General features: G+C 47.8%; 1 protein-coding gene across 1 annotated transcript in view; it reads left to right on the top strand.

Annotated features, from left to right (window-relative positions):
* Positions 1–15,727, top strand: part of LOC147453072 (uncharacterized) — a 113,803-nt gene that overhangs the window by 39,877 nt on the left and 58,199 nt on the right. The window contains exon 2 of the mRNA XM_086518573.1: positions 15,236–15,315. Within this exon, the coding sequence (XP_086374699.1) occupies positions 15,252–15,315 (64 nt within the window). The 5' untranslated portion in view covers positions 15,236–15,251. The remainder of the gene's footprint in view (positions 1–15,235; positions 15,316–15,727) is intronic.

The raw sequence follows: 15,727 nt of genomic DNA, 5'->3' as shown, positions 1-15,727 counted from the left end.
CCCTTCTTGCCACAATGGTAGCATTCTATGTCACTCTTGCCTTTAGCATTGCGGGACTTGCTACGAGACTGATTCCTCTTTCCACCTTTGTACTTTTCTTTGGTCCTTCCCCTGACAACTAAGGCGGTTCCTTTGCCTTTGTCCATTGTCTTTCTATTGGTTTCTTCAGTAAGCAGACTTCCTTCTACACCTGCTATGTTCAAACCATCTAGAGGTGCAGAATTACTCAAAGCTGTGCGAAAAGTGTCCCAACTTTCCGGCAATGTGATCAACAGGAACATAGCTCTAACAGGTTCATCAAACTTGACACCTTGAGCTGACAATTGACTATAGATTGTGTTGAATTCATTCAGATGATTGGACATAGGTGTCCCTTCTTTCATCTTCAAGTCAACAAGCTTCTTAAGCCAGTATACCTGTGAAGCTGCACTCTGCTTCTCATAAAGATCACTCAGCTTTAACCATGCTTGATAAGCCGACATCTCGTCTACTACATTGAAGTAAACGCTTTCTGCCAAAGTCAGCATGCTGGTAGAAAGTACCAATTCATCCATTTCGCTCCATTCATCTTCGTCCATATCTTCTGGTTTTATCCCCTTGAGCTTTATAGGTTTTATCTGCTTCTTTTGTACCAACACGTGCCAAATCTGCTTCTTCCACAATGGGAAATTGGTTCCATCTAGCTTCTTGATATTGTAAAGAGCAGTGTCCTGTGATCCACCCATAGCTACGCTTCACAGTAGTTTACTTTCCTGGAAAAATTCGGCAGAGTTTCCCCTGTAAACTGACCTCTGAACCAATATCAACCTGTCAAATGAACCAAGAAAGCTTCAGATTCTGTTGAAATTTTGTCAGAGTCTCCTTTGTAAAATGGCTCTGGTGTACTATAAACAGACCAAAAAACAGCTCAAAAAACCACTGTCTCTCTAACACTGTAAGCTGTGGGTAAACCTGTCCTGCACCTGTACTGTCTCTGACTGTCCTGTAAGCATAGACTGTGACAATGCCTCAACGGCAGTAAAGCAAAGATGCAATCCCAACTGTCTAACTCACAGTCAATACATCCTAGCTACCTATCTAAGGGTGCTCGAGGGATCGCTCCAAGACGTGTATCACCGAAAGGATCTCAACATTCGAGAATCCCCCAGCTCAATAAAACCTCACTCGACCCTCAACAAAGGCTGCAGTAAATCTGACAGTACATAGACTTCCCACAAAGTCATACATCCACAAATTTCCAACTATATGCTGTAACCGCTGCGGCGGTTGTTTGCTGCGTGACTCACAGCCAGCAAACCCTTAACAGACATACATCATCTCTGACAATACATCCCATGTGGAAGTACCTGCAATGTCAGGATGAAATCTGGAATATCAAGCAGCAAACACAAGCTACCTAATGAACCAGTGGATGTCGCCTACAGTCTGTGTGTAGATGCGCCCGTGTCATATGTGACACGCCTCCAAGAACTGTGAGCCGTCCTTCGATGTGTAGACAACCACAAATCAGCACTCTGGGAGTGTCGATATCCTCAGCACCTGCAGTCGTAGGCCGAAAACCCCAAATTTGCAGAGTCGGATCTGCACCCGCTGAGACCACGTAGTCGAAAATGGCTTGCGCAGACCTTTGTCGAAGCCGAACGGTGGCCGAGATGACCTCAGAATGAAATTCGCCTGTCGAATTTCACTCCAATCTGAGCTGGTGACTCTAGCCTCCTGCAGTGCTGCCCCGAGCCTCGATCTGAGCTCTGATACCAGTTGAAGGAGTACGAGCGGAAGTGAGAGAGAGTGCCAGAAGAAGAGCACGACGATATGGTGAACTCGCTCTACTGTAATGTGTAGAGCATAGTGAGTTCTTATTAGGTTTTTACAAAAGAATATGTGTACATACCTGGCGGCCCGCCCACTTACCTGGGCGACCACATTGGGCTTTATACCCCAACAGCTTCTGACATCGTGCACAGTCTTCAAGTCTGGCCATGTCTTAATAGCTTCAACCTTTGCGGGATTTATTCAGGCACCATCCTTTGAGACTATGTGGCCAAGAAAGTGGATCTCTTCCAAGAAGAATGCACTTTTCTTAGGATTGACAAGTAACGTGTGATTGCGCAGCTCTTCAAACAGAATGGTCAAGTGACGCCTATGCTCCTCTTCATTCTTTGAATAGACTATCATGTCATCGAAGAATGTCTCAACAAACTATTGATGTGAGCGGAAAATCCGGTCCATCATCCTGTTGAACGTGGCAGGAGCATTTGTTAGACCAAACGGAATCACTAGGAACTCATAAAGACCAAATGTCATTCTAAACGCAGTCTTGTGCACATCCTCTTGCCTTATACGAATTTGATGGTACCCACTCTTAAGGTCTATCCTGCTTAAAATTGCAGCACCCTCTAAACGATCGAGAATATCATCAATCCTTGGAATTGGAAACCTATTCTTGATGGTATTCTTGTTCAACGCACGGTAATCAATACACATGCACCATGAGCCATCCTTTTTCTGTACTAGGAGCATTGGGGAGCAAAAGGGTGAAGAACTATGCTGGATCAGCATCTTCTCTAATAACTCCTCAACCTGGCCCATAATCTCTTTTTGCTGCGCCGCACTAACCCTGTAGGGAGGTCTATTTGGTGGGCTACACCCTGGCAGCAAATCTATCCGATGGTCCTCAGGTCTCTCTGGCGGCAATTGCGACAGTAATGAATCAGAAAAACAGTCACTAAACTCTTGCAAAAATGTTGACCTTTCTTTATCTAACACATAAAAATTTGACTGACAATTATCTGAGAGATCACATGCAAAAATCAAGTACACAGAAAGATGACTCTTTATTACAGAAGTGATAGCCGTAGCAGATACAATAGGGACAGACTCCCCTTTGAGCTTTACATCCAAAACATGAGTTTTGCCCCTATGCTGAAGGGTGATCATCTTGCTAAAGGCATCCAGCACGCCATGTACTCTGAACATCCACGGAATTCCAAGAGTGCATCGCACCCTTCCAATGGCATGATATAAAATTCTTCTGTGTCTACATATGACTGAATATGCAGACGCAGCTTTCCAATAATGAGAGTATCACACTGAGTGGCCAGGACATGCCAACCCTGCCTCTGTCGTGTACCCCATCTCTTCAGCTTTGATGCCCAGCTTCATCGCTAACCACCTTGATCAAAGAAGATGAGTGCCGTCTAGTCTCTAACTTTATCCCATGCTCTGCATAACTTGCTGGTATCTGTACTAGGCATGTCACCCACCATATTTGGCACCAAACCTGCCATGGGTTTAGGCTTCTTGCCTTTCTGGTCCTCTTTATCATCTGAGTCAGCTGGTCTTTTCCTTTGTGGACAATTGGTAGCAAAGTGACCAGGCTGCTCGCATATAAAGCATTTGTTATCAGCCAGTAAGACCTTCTTTTCCTCGAGCGACTTATGCACAAAAGGTTTCCTTTTCTGTTTCTTTGCCTGCGCTCTAGAAGTCTCGGCTGAGTCCTTATCTTTGTTGGCCTTTTCTGACCCCTGTGACGTTTCACGAGCCGTTTTCACAAAGGGCTTCTTCGTTGAATTTTTCTTCTGCTGCCCCCCTTTCTCGTTGCTCGGAAACCCACTGTCCTCTCCTTTCAACAAGGCAAGACTAGTGTCAGTAGCTTCCATGAGCTGGGTGAGGGTAGCCACTCTGTTCTTGGTAAATAGTCCCGAAGCCCTTTAGGTAGCCCACAACAGTACTTCTCTATCTGCTTTGTCAATGGCACAAATCTGTAGGAGGTTACTAAGACGCTTTACAAAACCTCCGATTGTACTCCAGCAAGCTCTTGCACGTAGTCGAGGTAAGCTGGTGCCAATTTGTCATGACGTCATCTTCAAATTCATTTGATAGCCAAGCAGATGCAAACATTTGCTTGAAGTATACCCAAGTGGTGGGTGCCTGTCCTTGCATTAACAATGTCGTCCACCATGTAAGCGCATTGTCTTTCAAGAAAGTGGCAGCTTTCCTGACTTTAGAGGCCTCTGTAAAATTCCCTCCTGCATAAGCTGTATCAAACTGCTCGAGGAAAGTAAGAGCCTTTGCCTTATCCTCGAAGCTGAAAGTGCTAAACTTTACAGCTGCAGCACCTTCTTTGTAAGCTTTCGGCTTTTCCAGTGCCCCCAAATTGTCACAAGGAATTGTCTGCAACATGGGCATTGTAGTAGGAATCATCGGTGTATCTTGGCCATTAACATTTTGCATTATAGGTGCCATATCTGGGTGCTATCCAGAAAAACTAGCTGTGTCAAAATGACCCTGTGGCACCCCAAACTGGCCCTGGTTGCTCTGAAAACCTTGCTGCATGCCGATGTTACCATACATGGGGTTTGGCATCATGCCTTGCATACCCCCAAACATTGTTCCTGGCATGTACGGCTGGCTTCCAGGCGCATAACCAGCCATACTCTGGAACACAGATCCACCCCGAAATACCCAGGATGTACCTTGGGTGGTGGAAAAACTTGATGCATTGCCTGGTAACCAGTTCCCTGTCCATTCAAGACAGCATGCGGGCTCTGAAAGGTGGCGGGCTGAACTGGAAAAGCCTGTGGAATAGGCGTCCTAACCAGCTGTTCAAGGATTGGAGGAACCTGTTTTGGAGTTGTAGCTAGGCTACAGTGTCACTCTATGCGAAAAGACAGTTACAGTTGGTCGTGGGTTCACACTTGGTGAGTGTAAGCAACTCTGAAGGTAGCAATCCAAATGATCAGGAGTGTAGAAGAAGCAACTGCACTACCATCCAAGCCAAGCTCCGGGTGACTTCGGATGTAGTCGCGTAATGATGCTTGATCTCCCGCATCTTGCGGGTAAACTCTCCAAGAGAGTCCAAAGCACTGAATTCCCACTCCAGAGTGTAGATCCAAGCAATGAACTGTTCAAGAAGAGATCCAAGATCCTCTCCCTAAGTCCTTGTAGATGCTCTTGTGTAAGCAAGTGATCTAACTTGTCGAGGTCTAGTGGTAAGTGTCTGTCCACCCAAGATGGTGGTGTCCTCTTTGGGAATGCCGGAATCCCATATGCCATGAGCATGGCCATATCTCGTGTGAACTCCTCTTATGAGTGCATAGGTGTGTCCATAGCAAACCACGAGTCATCACCCCCTCTGGAGTGCGCAACCGCCGAATGATGGCTGGAATGAATGGATCTCCCAAGGATCGTACGCCTGTAGATGACCAAGCCCATGTCAAAGATACCGTGTACTGCAGCAGTCACTGAGAGACCGTATGGACCACCACCGGATGGTGTCCTGGTAGGAGGTAACTTCTTCCTTTGTGAAAAACACACGTCAAGAGGTTGCTGTCCACCCAAAAACGCAACTGCGAGGTCATAAAAACGCTGCTGTCCAGCGATTTTCAGCGTGCTCGTACGCTCCCGACATGGTCCGGAGCGGTGCAAAGGGTATGCAGAAGGATGGTGAATCCCTGGCACAACCCCAGGTGGGCTGAAAACAGAGAAAACAGCAGGTATTGCTGGCTGAAATCTGAAGATCTGAAGAGGAATTTGACCGGCAATGCAACAGATGCAAGGCCGTGTGTCATAGGCAAGATCTGGTGGAGCAAAGCTGAGCGCTGCCCCCTCTTCTGCAAAAACGCAGCAGCTGTCCAAAAACGCAGATGGCAGCCAACAACATTAATGGAAGGAGGATGTTTTCTGCGATGAAATTGCCCAAAAACAGTAGCGATGGCAGCCTTGATAAAAAACACTAGGTGGAAATGCAAAAACGCAGGTTGAGGTGAGGTCCTCCGCGACAGAAAAACGTAGATTTCCATCGCTTGCGTGGTGCATGCAAAAACGGTGGCAGATCTGTGCTCCTTTTACAATAACGCTGGCTGTTGTTGATCCCTTGGGTGAAGTACTTGTTGCTGAAGGTGTGCCCTCAACTTTGGCGACTGACACCATTCGAGAGTGCGCATGAGAGAGAGAAAAAGAAAGAAAGAAAGAAAGATATATTAACGTCTCAAAAGAGCCAAAATGGCCCATGAGACAAGAAACTATACATCTGGTAATACATCTCTCGTCTATTGACACAGAAAAAAAAAAGATCTACTCAACATCATAGTGATGTTGAGTCTACAAAGCTAAAACTAAGCTAAAATTGAGAATATGTACAAATATTGAGAGAGAGAGAGAGAGAGAGAGAGAGAGAGAGAGAGAGAGAGAGAGAGAGGCACTGTCTGCGCGCGACCTGCTGTTGCACTGCCGTGACCTGCTGCTGCCCTGCGTGCGCGCGCAACAGCAGCAGCCCTGCCACGCGCCCTGCTGCCTGTCTGGGTTCGCGCGAAATCCTGCTGCTGGCTTGCTGCGCGCCAACCTCTGCCATGCTGCCTGTGCGCACCCTGCCCTGCCTGCCTCGCGAACTGCCTGTAGCCCTAACAGCCCACCTCTGCAAACCCTAACTCCGTGAAACCCTAATTCCACGAAACCCTAATCTCGTAAACCCTAATTCCGTGAAACCCTAATCCTGAAAAACCCTAACTGCCCCAAACCTTGACTGTGCGCATCCTTCTACCGCCTGCAAGAGAAAGAGAGAAAGAGAGAAAGAGAGAGAGAGAGAGAAAGAGTCCAAGCTTCCTTTCGGGTCTTCCTTTTCCCGTTTGCCAGTCTAGCCCATTCTTCATGGCGGCCTTGCCGGTCTCGAGTGCTACACACGGCGCTCCATCACCACTTGCGTGTCGCGTGGACTGTACTGGCGACCTGTTGACACGAATTGACTCCAAAATACAACACTTAGCACAGCATGCCTTGGTTGGCCGGATGATTGGACAGTCTCCACCTCGCTCTTCTATACGTGATTGGTGTCAAACTGCATTGGGCACTACTCAGGGACGGGTCTCGGAGCTTACATTCCTTGGCAGGGGCATATTCATGGTACGTCTTCCAGATCCCGCCACTGCCTGAGCTCTCCTGGCTCGCTCTCCGATACTCTCTGATCGTAGGATGATATACTTGACGAGGTGGTATCCCGAGTTTACTACTGAGGAGTTTGACAGTCGACACCTTATTCCCAGATTCCCTCTGACGCTCTCCTTCCTGGATATGCCTCTCCATTTTATTGATGAGCATCTCCTTCAGATGATTGCTGCTCATTTTGGCACAGTAGTTCCAGGATCCTGCATCTTCTCCTCTGGTCCACCTCGCATTCAGGTCCTGGTGTTTGGGGATACTTCATTACCAGATACAGTTACTGTGGCTGTGCGTGATCGAGACTACTCTTGCCGAATGGTAGTCACTGGCCGCCCAGGACAGTGCTTACGTTGTCACGAGATGGGACACTTGGCACGAGATTGCCCCACCCTGCCACGCCATCGGCGACAACAACAGCCGGCTCGTGGCACTCATGCTCAGCCACGTGGTCAGCGTCAACAACCGGTTCCTCCTACTACTACTCGAGCACCTCAGTAGCCTGCAGGTGCTCCTCGAGCTTCGACCCTCCATGTTCCTCCCTCCACTTCAGTTCCTACTGAGACTGCATGGCAGACAGTGGGTCGTAATCATTCCTTCCGTCCTCGTCAGCAACCTACAATGCATGCAGCCCCCAGTGTTACCTCTCCTGCTCCCTCTCAAGTTTCCACCACCCCCTTACCCCCTGCTTCTCCTCGCCATTCTTCTTCTTCAGCACAGGATCACTTACCTTTGCTACCAGCTCCTTCACTTGCCATTCCCCCGCCCGCTCCTTCCCCTCTTCCCGAGGTCCCTATTCCCATGCAGATGGATCATTCCCCGCTATTACCTCTCCCTTTTCCTCCTCTCCCTCTCGCCCTTACTCCCCCCCCTCCACCTTCTGGTCCTCCCCCTCCCTCAGCCGCTCATACTTATGTCCCACGCAGTTTTCTCAGCTCCTGCCCTCTTTCCTGGGGCACTCATCGGGCTGAAATGTGCGGTGACTGAGAAGGACCATTGCAGGTGCAGCTCTACCTTATGCATCACAAGCCAGGTTGTGTTCCCTCTTTAATAGGTAGTCGCTCTCAGCCCACCCATTCTTTTTTCCTTCCATTCCACGCAGCTCAGGAATGGTCTGAGGATCAGGTTCTACATTTTGTGCATGCCCAATCTATGGCTCAGCTTCATTTATGGTTGTCTATGGAATGGAGTGATGTTTATGCTTGCTATTCATTGCCTATGGTCATTCATGTATCCTCAGATGTGGTGCTTCCTATGTCTATGCGCATTTGGGGTGTCAAAGCTGCAGCATCGGTAATGCCATGTAAACAAGCTGAGGTTCGCAATTGGTGCAATGAGACACCATATTTTAGAGAGGGCTTGCGGGTTGCTTTCCTACCGCCCGAAGCTCACCCCTTGGATGGCCCAGTTGCCTCCAAGAAGATGCGCAGTTAGTCAGATGCTTTACCAATTCTTTCATGCAGACTATGGATTTACATGTAGTTTCTTGGAATGCTAATGGTTTACAGACTTCTCGGGTAAGAGGTTCCCGCAAACTTTTACTTCGCAGAGATTTACACGCTCATGTAGTAGGCACTGTGGATATATGACTAGTACAGGAGCATAAGATTGCCACTCCCTTTGGTAATCTCATGCCCTCGGGCGCTCACACTTTTTGGGAGCTTGCTCTGGGCATTCATGGACAGAGTTGCGGTGTATGCATTTCAGTAGGGCCACGTTACTTGGCCTCAGTTCAGCAGCATGGCACCCTTGTCGCTGGCAGAGCAGTCTATGTTTCTATTCGGACTCGGTACTCTATCATTGGTTTTATGTCAGTCTATGCACCCACTACTCCTCGGGAGAGGGCTACTTTTTGGTCCTCCTTGGCTACTGTTCTACCTGCTGCTGCTGTAGACTCTTGGGTTGTTGGAGGCGACTTCAACAACGTCGAGAGAGACTCTGATTGGCGATCCATCACACCTCCAGTTCTATCATCCATTTCTCCGGATGAGCAGTCAGCTTGGGATTGATTTCTTCTAGCTATTCAATGTGTTGATGCCTGGCACATCCCCTCTTTTGGTCACCACCCTGCTACACTTCATTACTTGTGGGGGTTTCAGAGACAGTAGGGGAGATTATTAGAGCGACTTGATCGTTTTTACATTAGCCCTTGGGTAGTAGCTCTAGGTGGATTTACTACTATTTGGAGAGGGACCAGCCTCTCAGATCATTTACCCATCTCATTGTTTATCTCCTTCACTAGATCCTTTGCACAGAGACGAGGCTGCCGCATCCCTGACAGTGTTCTCACCACTGAAGTTTTGCAGCAACAGATTCGTGACTTATGGTCCACGGGTGCTTCTTATTGTGGTCCCCCTGGAGAGTTCCTTGCTCATTGCATTACTCAGTCTAGTATTTACTGCCGTGATCAGACTGCTATTATTCATCGACAGTTGAGAGTACGCGAGTCTGATCTTCACATTCCTCTTGGTTCCACACAGCGCTTGCTTGAGGAGTGGCCTCAGGATGCTTATCTCGCTGCTAGACAGACAGAGCTCACAGAGGAAATTCGTCGCGTACAGGAGGCTAGGTCTGAGTTCACTCATCATGCTTCAATATCTCATTGGATAGCTAAAGCTGATCGAATGAATAAAGCCTTCTTCGCTGCGCATAAAGAGCGCCCTCCTGGCACCACCCTTCGGACTTTGTGCGATGCTCAGGGGACACTTCATATGCATCCTGATGTTATTCTTGACATGTCTGCAGATTATTTTGAGGCATTGTTCATTGTTGATATATGCACTACTGAGGTTTTACTAGCCCGTGAGCAGATCTGGCATCACACCCGACGCCGTTGTACAGACACTATGGCCGAGATCTTGATGGCACCCTTCACACTTGCAGAGCTTCATGCTGCTATCGAGAGTCTAGATCCATCCTCTTGTCCAGGAGAGGATGGCCTCACTAGAGCTTTCTTTTTGACTTATTGGGATGTATTGCATATACCACTCCTTCGCGGTTGTCAGGACATCTTTGCATTAGGATATATGCATCCGGATCTTTGCTCAGGTCTCATATCTCTTATTCCGAAAGGGGGTGACACCACTCAGCTCCGGCAGTGGAGACCTATTACCCTACTCCCTTCGGTCTATAAGATGTTAGCGTTACTGATCAGCCATCGCTTGCGACCGTTCTTACCAGATATTATTCATACTTCTCAGACAGGCTTTGTCATGGATCGATGCATACTGGATAATATCTTCACTTTTTATGAGGCAGTAGAGTGGGCCAGATCATCTTCTGAATCTCTCGCTTTTTTCATTCTTGACTTCGAGAAAGCATACGATCGTGTTGAGTGGGACTTTCTCGAAGGATCATTAGCTAGGATGGGTTTCCCCTCGAGATGGATCGCAGGCATTTCCGCTCTCTTCACGACTGCCAGCAGTGCTATTACTATTGGTGGTCGTGTCGGTCGCAGTTTTGAGCTTTCTCGATCTGTCCGTCAGGGATGTCCTTTAGCAGCATGTCTGTATCTGTTTGTCGGAGAGACTATGTTCGATTTTCTTCGTGCTCAGAGTCATGCATTTCGTGGCTTGACCATGCCAGTACCTTCAGCTCCGGACCTTATCGATCAAGAGTTTGCTGATGACACTATGCTGATGTTGCGCTATTTGCTAGCAGCTCTTGATGCCATGCAGAAGGCCCTGGAGGTTTTTTGCATTGCCAGTGGTGCACGTATTAACTGGCATAAATCCTATGGGTTACTGGTTTGCAGTGATGACATACCTACTTGGGGGATAGCTGATGGTTTCACATGGTTGCAGTCGGGTTAGACATGTAGATATCTGGGCTTTCAGGTTGGATTTGACATTTCCTCACCGCAACAGTTTGCACCCGTACTACAGTCTATTCGTAGGAAGCTATGTCATTGGTCTTCACGTCATCTGTCGTTGGCTGGCCGTGCATTGGTCGTCAACCAGGTCATTCTGGCTACAGTATGGTATACGGCCTCTTGTTGGATGCTACATTCTGGAGTGATAGCTAAGCTCCGCAGACTAGTGCGGAACTTTTTATGGAGTGGCACAGATGGGACTACTGATACTCGTGCTCGAGTTCGTTGGTCCACGATTATTCGACCTAGGTCAGAGGGAGGCCGTGGCATTATTGATCCAGAATTACAGAGTCGCGCCCTTCTTACCAAGCTTATTGTTCGGGGTCTTTTTCCCGGCCAAGAACCTTGGAAGATGCTTCTTCATGCCGCTCTTTGCACAGCAACTCAACGCCTCGGCACTAGAGATGGTCATACTTGGCATACAGGGTATCGTTTTCTCTTTACGGATGCCCCCTTGTTCACCAGCACTCTCTCACCCTTCATCCGATGACTCCTTCAGATTTGGGTTTCCATGCGACGGGCTATCATACGCTCACCTCCCTCATGTCGTGAGGAGATTGAGCGCCAGCCTCTCATTTGGAATGATGCAGTTCTTGATTCTTCAGTGAACCCACCCCGTCAGCTTGGAGAGAGGACTCACATTGATTGGGCTGCTTGGGACACTGGCCCTGCTGCCTCTATGCGGTTGTTTCATGAGACGCGTATGCTGGATGCAGATTTTGTGGCAGAACATTATGACATTGGTCGCGGGGTGACAGAGAGATCTTTTGAGATTGACTCCGCCGTTCCTTCACAGTGGTACGTAGTCATGCGAGGCACGGTTCAGATGCCTCCACATAGTGGCTGGGAAGGTCTCTTTGCTCAGAGCACTCTCTTATTAGTTCGTTTGGACACCATGCTGTTCACAGTTGATAGAGACTACTCTCAGGGGATTCATGCTAGATTGACATATGATACCACCTCTCCGCACCTTGTGTACCCTGGCGCTCGATGGGAGGCCATACGAGTAGTTGGCTCGCACGGGAAGCGTCGTTGTGTTGACCCTCGTTTCACTTCTGCTGATGCCGCCCTTTGGAGGCTTTGGGTGTGGGAGGGTCGTGCCCTATCTCAGCTTTATTGGGACCCAGGAGAGTGGCATTGGCCTCACTCTAACCCCACCGGTGCACCTGTATCATTCTTTGAGTACACTGTATTAATTGGAAGATTAGCATTGATGAGACAGCACCCAGAGCAGCCCACTCGTATGCGTTTTTGGTTACATTCAGGTCTCTCCCATGCCTATCTACAACATTTTTGGTCAGCCATCTGGGATTTACATGCGGCTCGTCGTATTTCTTTTTTCATGTGGATGATTGCACATGCAAGACTTCCAGTTGGGACTTGGCTGGCTACTATGGGTCATGATCCGTTATGCACTCGATGTCCTTCGCGACTACATGAGTCACCTGCACGCTGTCTTTGGTCATGCTCCTCTTCTCATATAGTGTGGCTAGCAGTTTGCTTTTTACTTAGCAGAGCCGGTGTTCAACATGGATTTCTCACTTGGGGCTCTGCCTCATGGTTGATGCCGATGCCCGAACCGCATCTTTTCTACGAGGGCTCAGACCCAGATCCAGCTCTTATGCTTACCTCGACTGGTTATCGGCGAGGGACTTTGGCTATGTTACCACAGATCGCTTGGCAGGGGGAATGTTTGGAAAGCTCGTTGTCTTCACATTCTCAGTGCGGCTCCACAGCTCCTTCAGGATACCCTCACTGCCATTTGGCTGGACATCATTCACACCCTGATTTGGCAGTGGGATTCTTCCTCAGGTACATCTAGAGCAACCGAGGCTCGACAATTTGCCTTCCTTCGGCGTTGGGCCCGTTCTCCACTCTTCTTCACACTTATAGGTGGCCAGATTACATGGCATTATGCCCCCCCTCAGTGGTTTCTCCTCCACTCATCACACAGACCACCATGAGATTGTTCTAGTTGAGTTGTCACTATAGTGGCTCTCACCCTTACCTTCAGCTTGAACACCCCACGTGATAGGCTATTTTGGCATCCGTTGGGGATTATATTGTACTCAGTAATATACAGCCCTGATTTCTCCATAGAGAGAGAGAGAGAGAGAGAGAGAGAGAGAGAGAGAGAGAGAGAGAGAGAGAGAGAGAGAGAGAGAGAGAGAGAGAGAGAGAGAGAGAGAGAGAGAGAGAGAGAGAGATGTTGAAGAGAGGGCGATCAGCCCCCCATGACTACCACAGCAAAAGACCCTCAATACAATCAATATGATCTCTGTGAGATGAGATGTGGAAGTGGGTACCCCCCTTGCCCCATAAATAGGTGCAAGGCCTGATAAAAAAAACCCCACGACCCAACAAAAAAATGATATATGGAAATATATGAGGACGGCGCCCGGACAAAGGTGGGAGGCCGAAGGTGGGAGGGCGGCCCCAAACTCGGGCGGCCGAACTAGGAGCAACCTAGACCATGGGTGGCCAGCCCAGAGACATACTAGCCATACAAGTATGCCCTAGATCTGTGAAGCAGCAAAGTGGTGTAAGTCTAACAAGTATGGTATGGATCCTCTATCGCAATCTGTGTTGATGTCGAGAGGGCCCCCTCATTCGTGGGTGACGGGACCGCCCGAACTCTATCGCTCGATCAAGCAGTATGCCTTTGGTGCCTCTGGTGCTGCTATGCTGTGGGGGCTGCTCGAACTCCCCTATCTGTGACAAAAGAAATCTGTAATCTGCCGTTGTCGTTGGATCTCTCTCATTATGCCCCTCTTCAAGAGGTCCTCTCTGTTCGCAAATCTCTAGTAAGTATAATCTGAGGCATCTCTGATCTTGATATCTGATGACTCTAGAAGGTGGTCCAAAACCCTCTCGGAATAGAGTGAAAGCAGCCTCGTATCTCATAGTATACTGGGCAGTGACATATGTAATGTAGCTCTGTCTCGGGCTCTATCTGGCACACCTGACAAATCCTTGACTCGGCTACTACTCTAAATCTGCCTGTCTCGATCTCTGGCTGATGTGAGGATGTGCGTATCTGACCAATAGCACATCGTATCCCGTGGGATAGTTGAGTATCCATGTATCTTGGTCTGATCATAGAACCATCCTCCGTAAGCTGGAGAAGATGCTGTCTATAGAAATCCATCTTCGTACCCAACTCATGTGTAGGCTGTATCCATGTCCTCTTCGTATCCAACTGAATCAAGTCCTGTTTGATGAGCCTGGTAATCTCTGCCCTAGTGAGGGAGATGAAGGGTGCATCTAGAGAGTACTGAAATGGGGGTAGCCAATCCATACTAAAGCCATGTAACTGAAACCAAGATGCCATCTCTGCATACCAACAAATCTATCTCCCTGCAATGCCAGCTGTCGTGAAGACTCTAGTGCTAATCGAGCATATCTGTCTCTAGGGAGAGCCTAGGTGCCATGCATAAATGAAACTGATCGAGTGAGTGCCTCCACTACCAATGGCGGAGCAGCGAGCTCCGCCCTAACAATGTCATGTGGTACTGAGGCCTTGGCCCTAATCATCCAAGAAATCATAGACACCAAGGGCCTCTCCATACATCTCCATCGATCGGTATTACCAGCTCTGCTATGATGATCAACTGAGGGGCCCCATATCTCCACTGCGTACAACATGGCTGAAGTGACCAAAGTGTCAAAGAGCAAAAGCTTTGTTCGAGGTTCCTAAACTGAACCTGCGAACATATCCTCTTAAGTCTCCCCAGTGCTGCATAGGCTTTGGTCAATCTGGTATCTGCTGCACGCCTTAGGGAAAATACTCGACCACTGCAAACCGCCCCAAGATAAGTATATGCATCTGCATACTCCACAGTCTCTCGACCATATGTAAAAGCGGGGGCGGGCCTCCTTACCCACTGCGCCGTATTGTTAAACACCATCACCTTGGTCTTACCAAGGTTCATAGACAATACACTGTCCTGTGCAAAATGACATTGCGTCCCCTCTGGAGAATCTGAGATCAGCACAATATCATCAGCATATAATAGCAACGGAATTCACGTCCCTGCAAGCTGAGCACCTCGATCTTTGAAATCTTATTAACATCTTATGTGAGGCCGAAATCGGCCTATGAGACAAATCAAGTATACATGTGTGCATGTCTTCTGTCTATAGGAAAAGACAAAATAGTTCACATTGGTACAAAATAAAAAATAGAAGGACGTCTGGTGGGTGATGAAATCTATGGGGATGGGTGGAGCACTAGTACTAGGGATATGAGAGAGAGAGAGAGAGAGAGAGAGAGAGAGAGAGAGAGAGAGAGAGAGAGAGAGAGAGCTTTCACATTTCGACTGTCTAATTATGTTAGACAATTATTTATGTGGTTCTGTCCTTGCTCTTTTTTTTTAGTAGTAAAGTTTGAATAATTTCTAATGAGTTCACCTTTCCTTTTATTATTTGTAGTATTGGGTCTTCAACTATGGCAATGGTCCTGCAAACTGGGATTGCACCTACAAAAGTTATTATTCTTATGTTGGGAGCAGGTAAGCATATTTTTCGTATTGAAGTGATTCAAATTGCAGAGCCCTGATTGGGTTGTTTCCTTCCTCTGGAAAACGTAGTCTTAACAATAATAGAATTTTAGCTTTATAACATGACTCAAGATCAGAAAAGAGTGAGTTTGCATTAGTCATTTGGTCTTTTGTGTGTTGACAGGAGGGGGAGATGATCTTCCAGTTCTTTTTGCATTTTTTGTTGTGCTTGAAGAGGAATTTTGAGCTGAAAGACTCTCTTTGGGATCCTTCTGCATGCTAATTAGTTATGAAACTAGGCATCAGAAATCAATAGAGTTTGCCATGATAATGTATTTTTGTGAAGGAGGAATTATCCTTCAAAGTCTGGACAATCTCAAAGCTTAGGTCATATCAAACTTCTTAAGTAATCACGTCATTGATT

This window comes from Adiantum capillus-veneris, chromosome 8, assembly GCF_014529385.1.
Source record: "Adiantum capillus-veneris isolate H3 chromosome 8, ASM1452938v2, whole genome shotgun sequence".
In the NCBI taxonomy this organism is placed as follows: Eukaryota; Viridiplantae; Streptophyta; class Polypodiopsida; order Polypodiales; family Pteridaceae; genus Adiantum; species Adiantum capillus-veneris.
The sequence above is the reverse complement of the archived record's forward strand: the minus strand, read 5'-3'. Positions and strand labels throughout refer to the sequence as shown.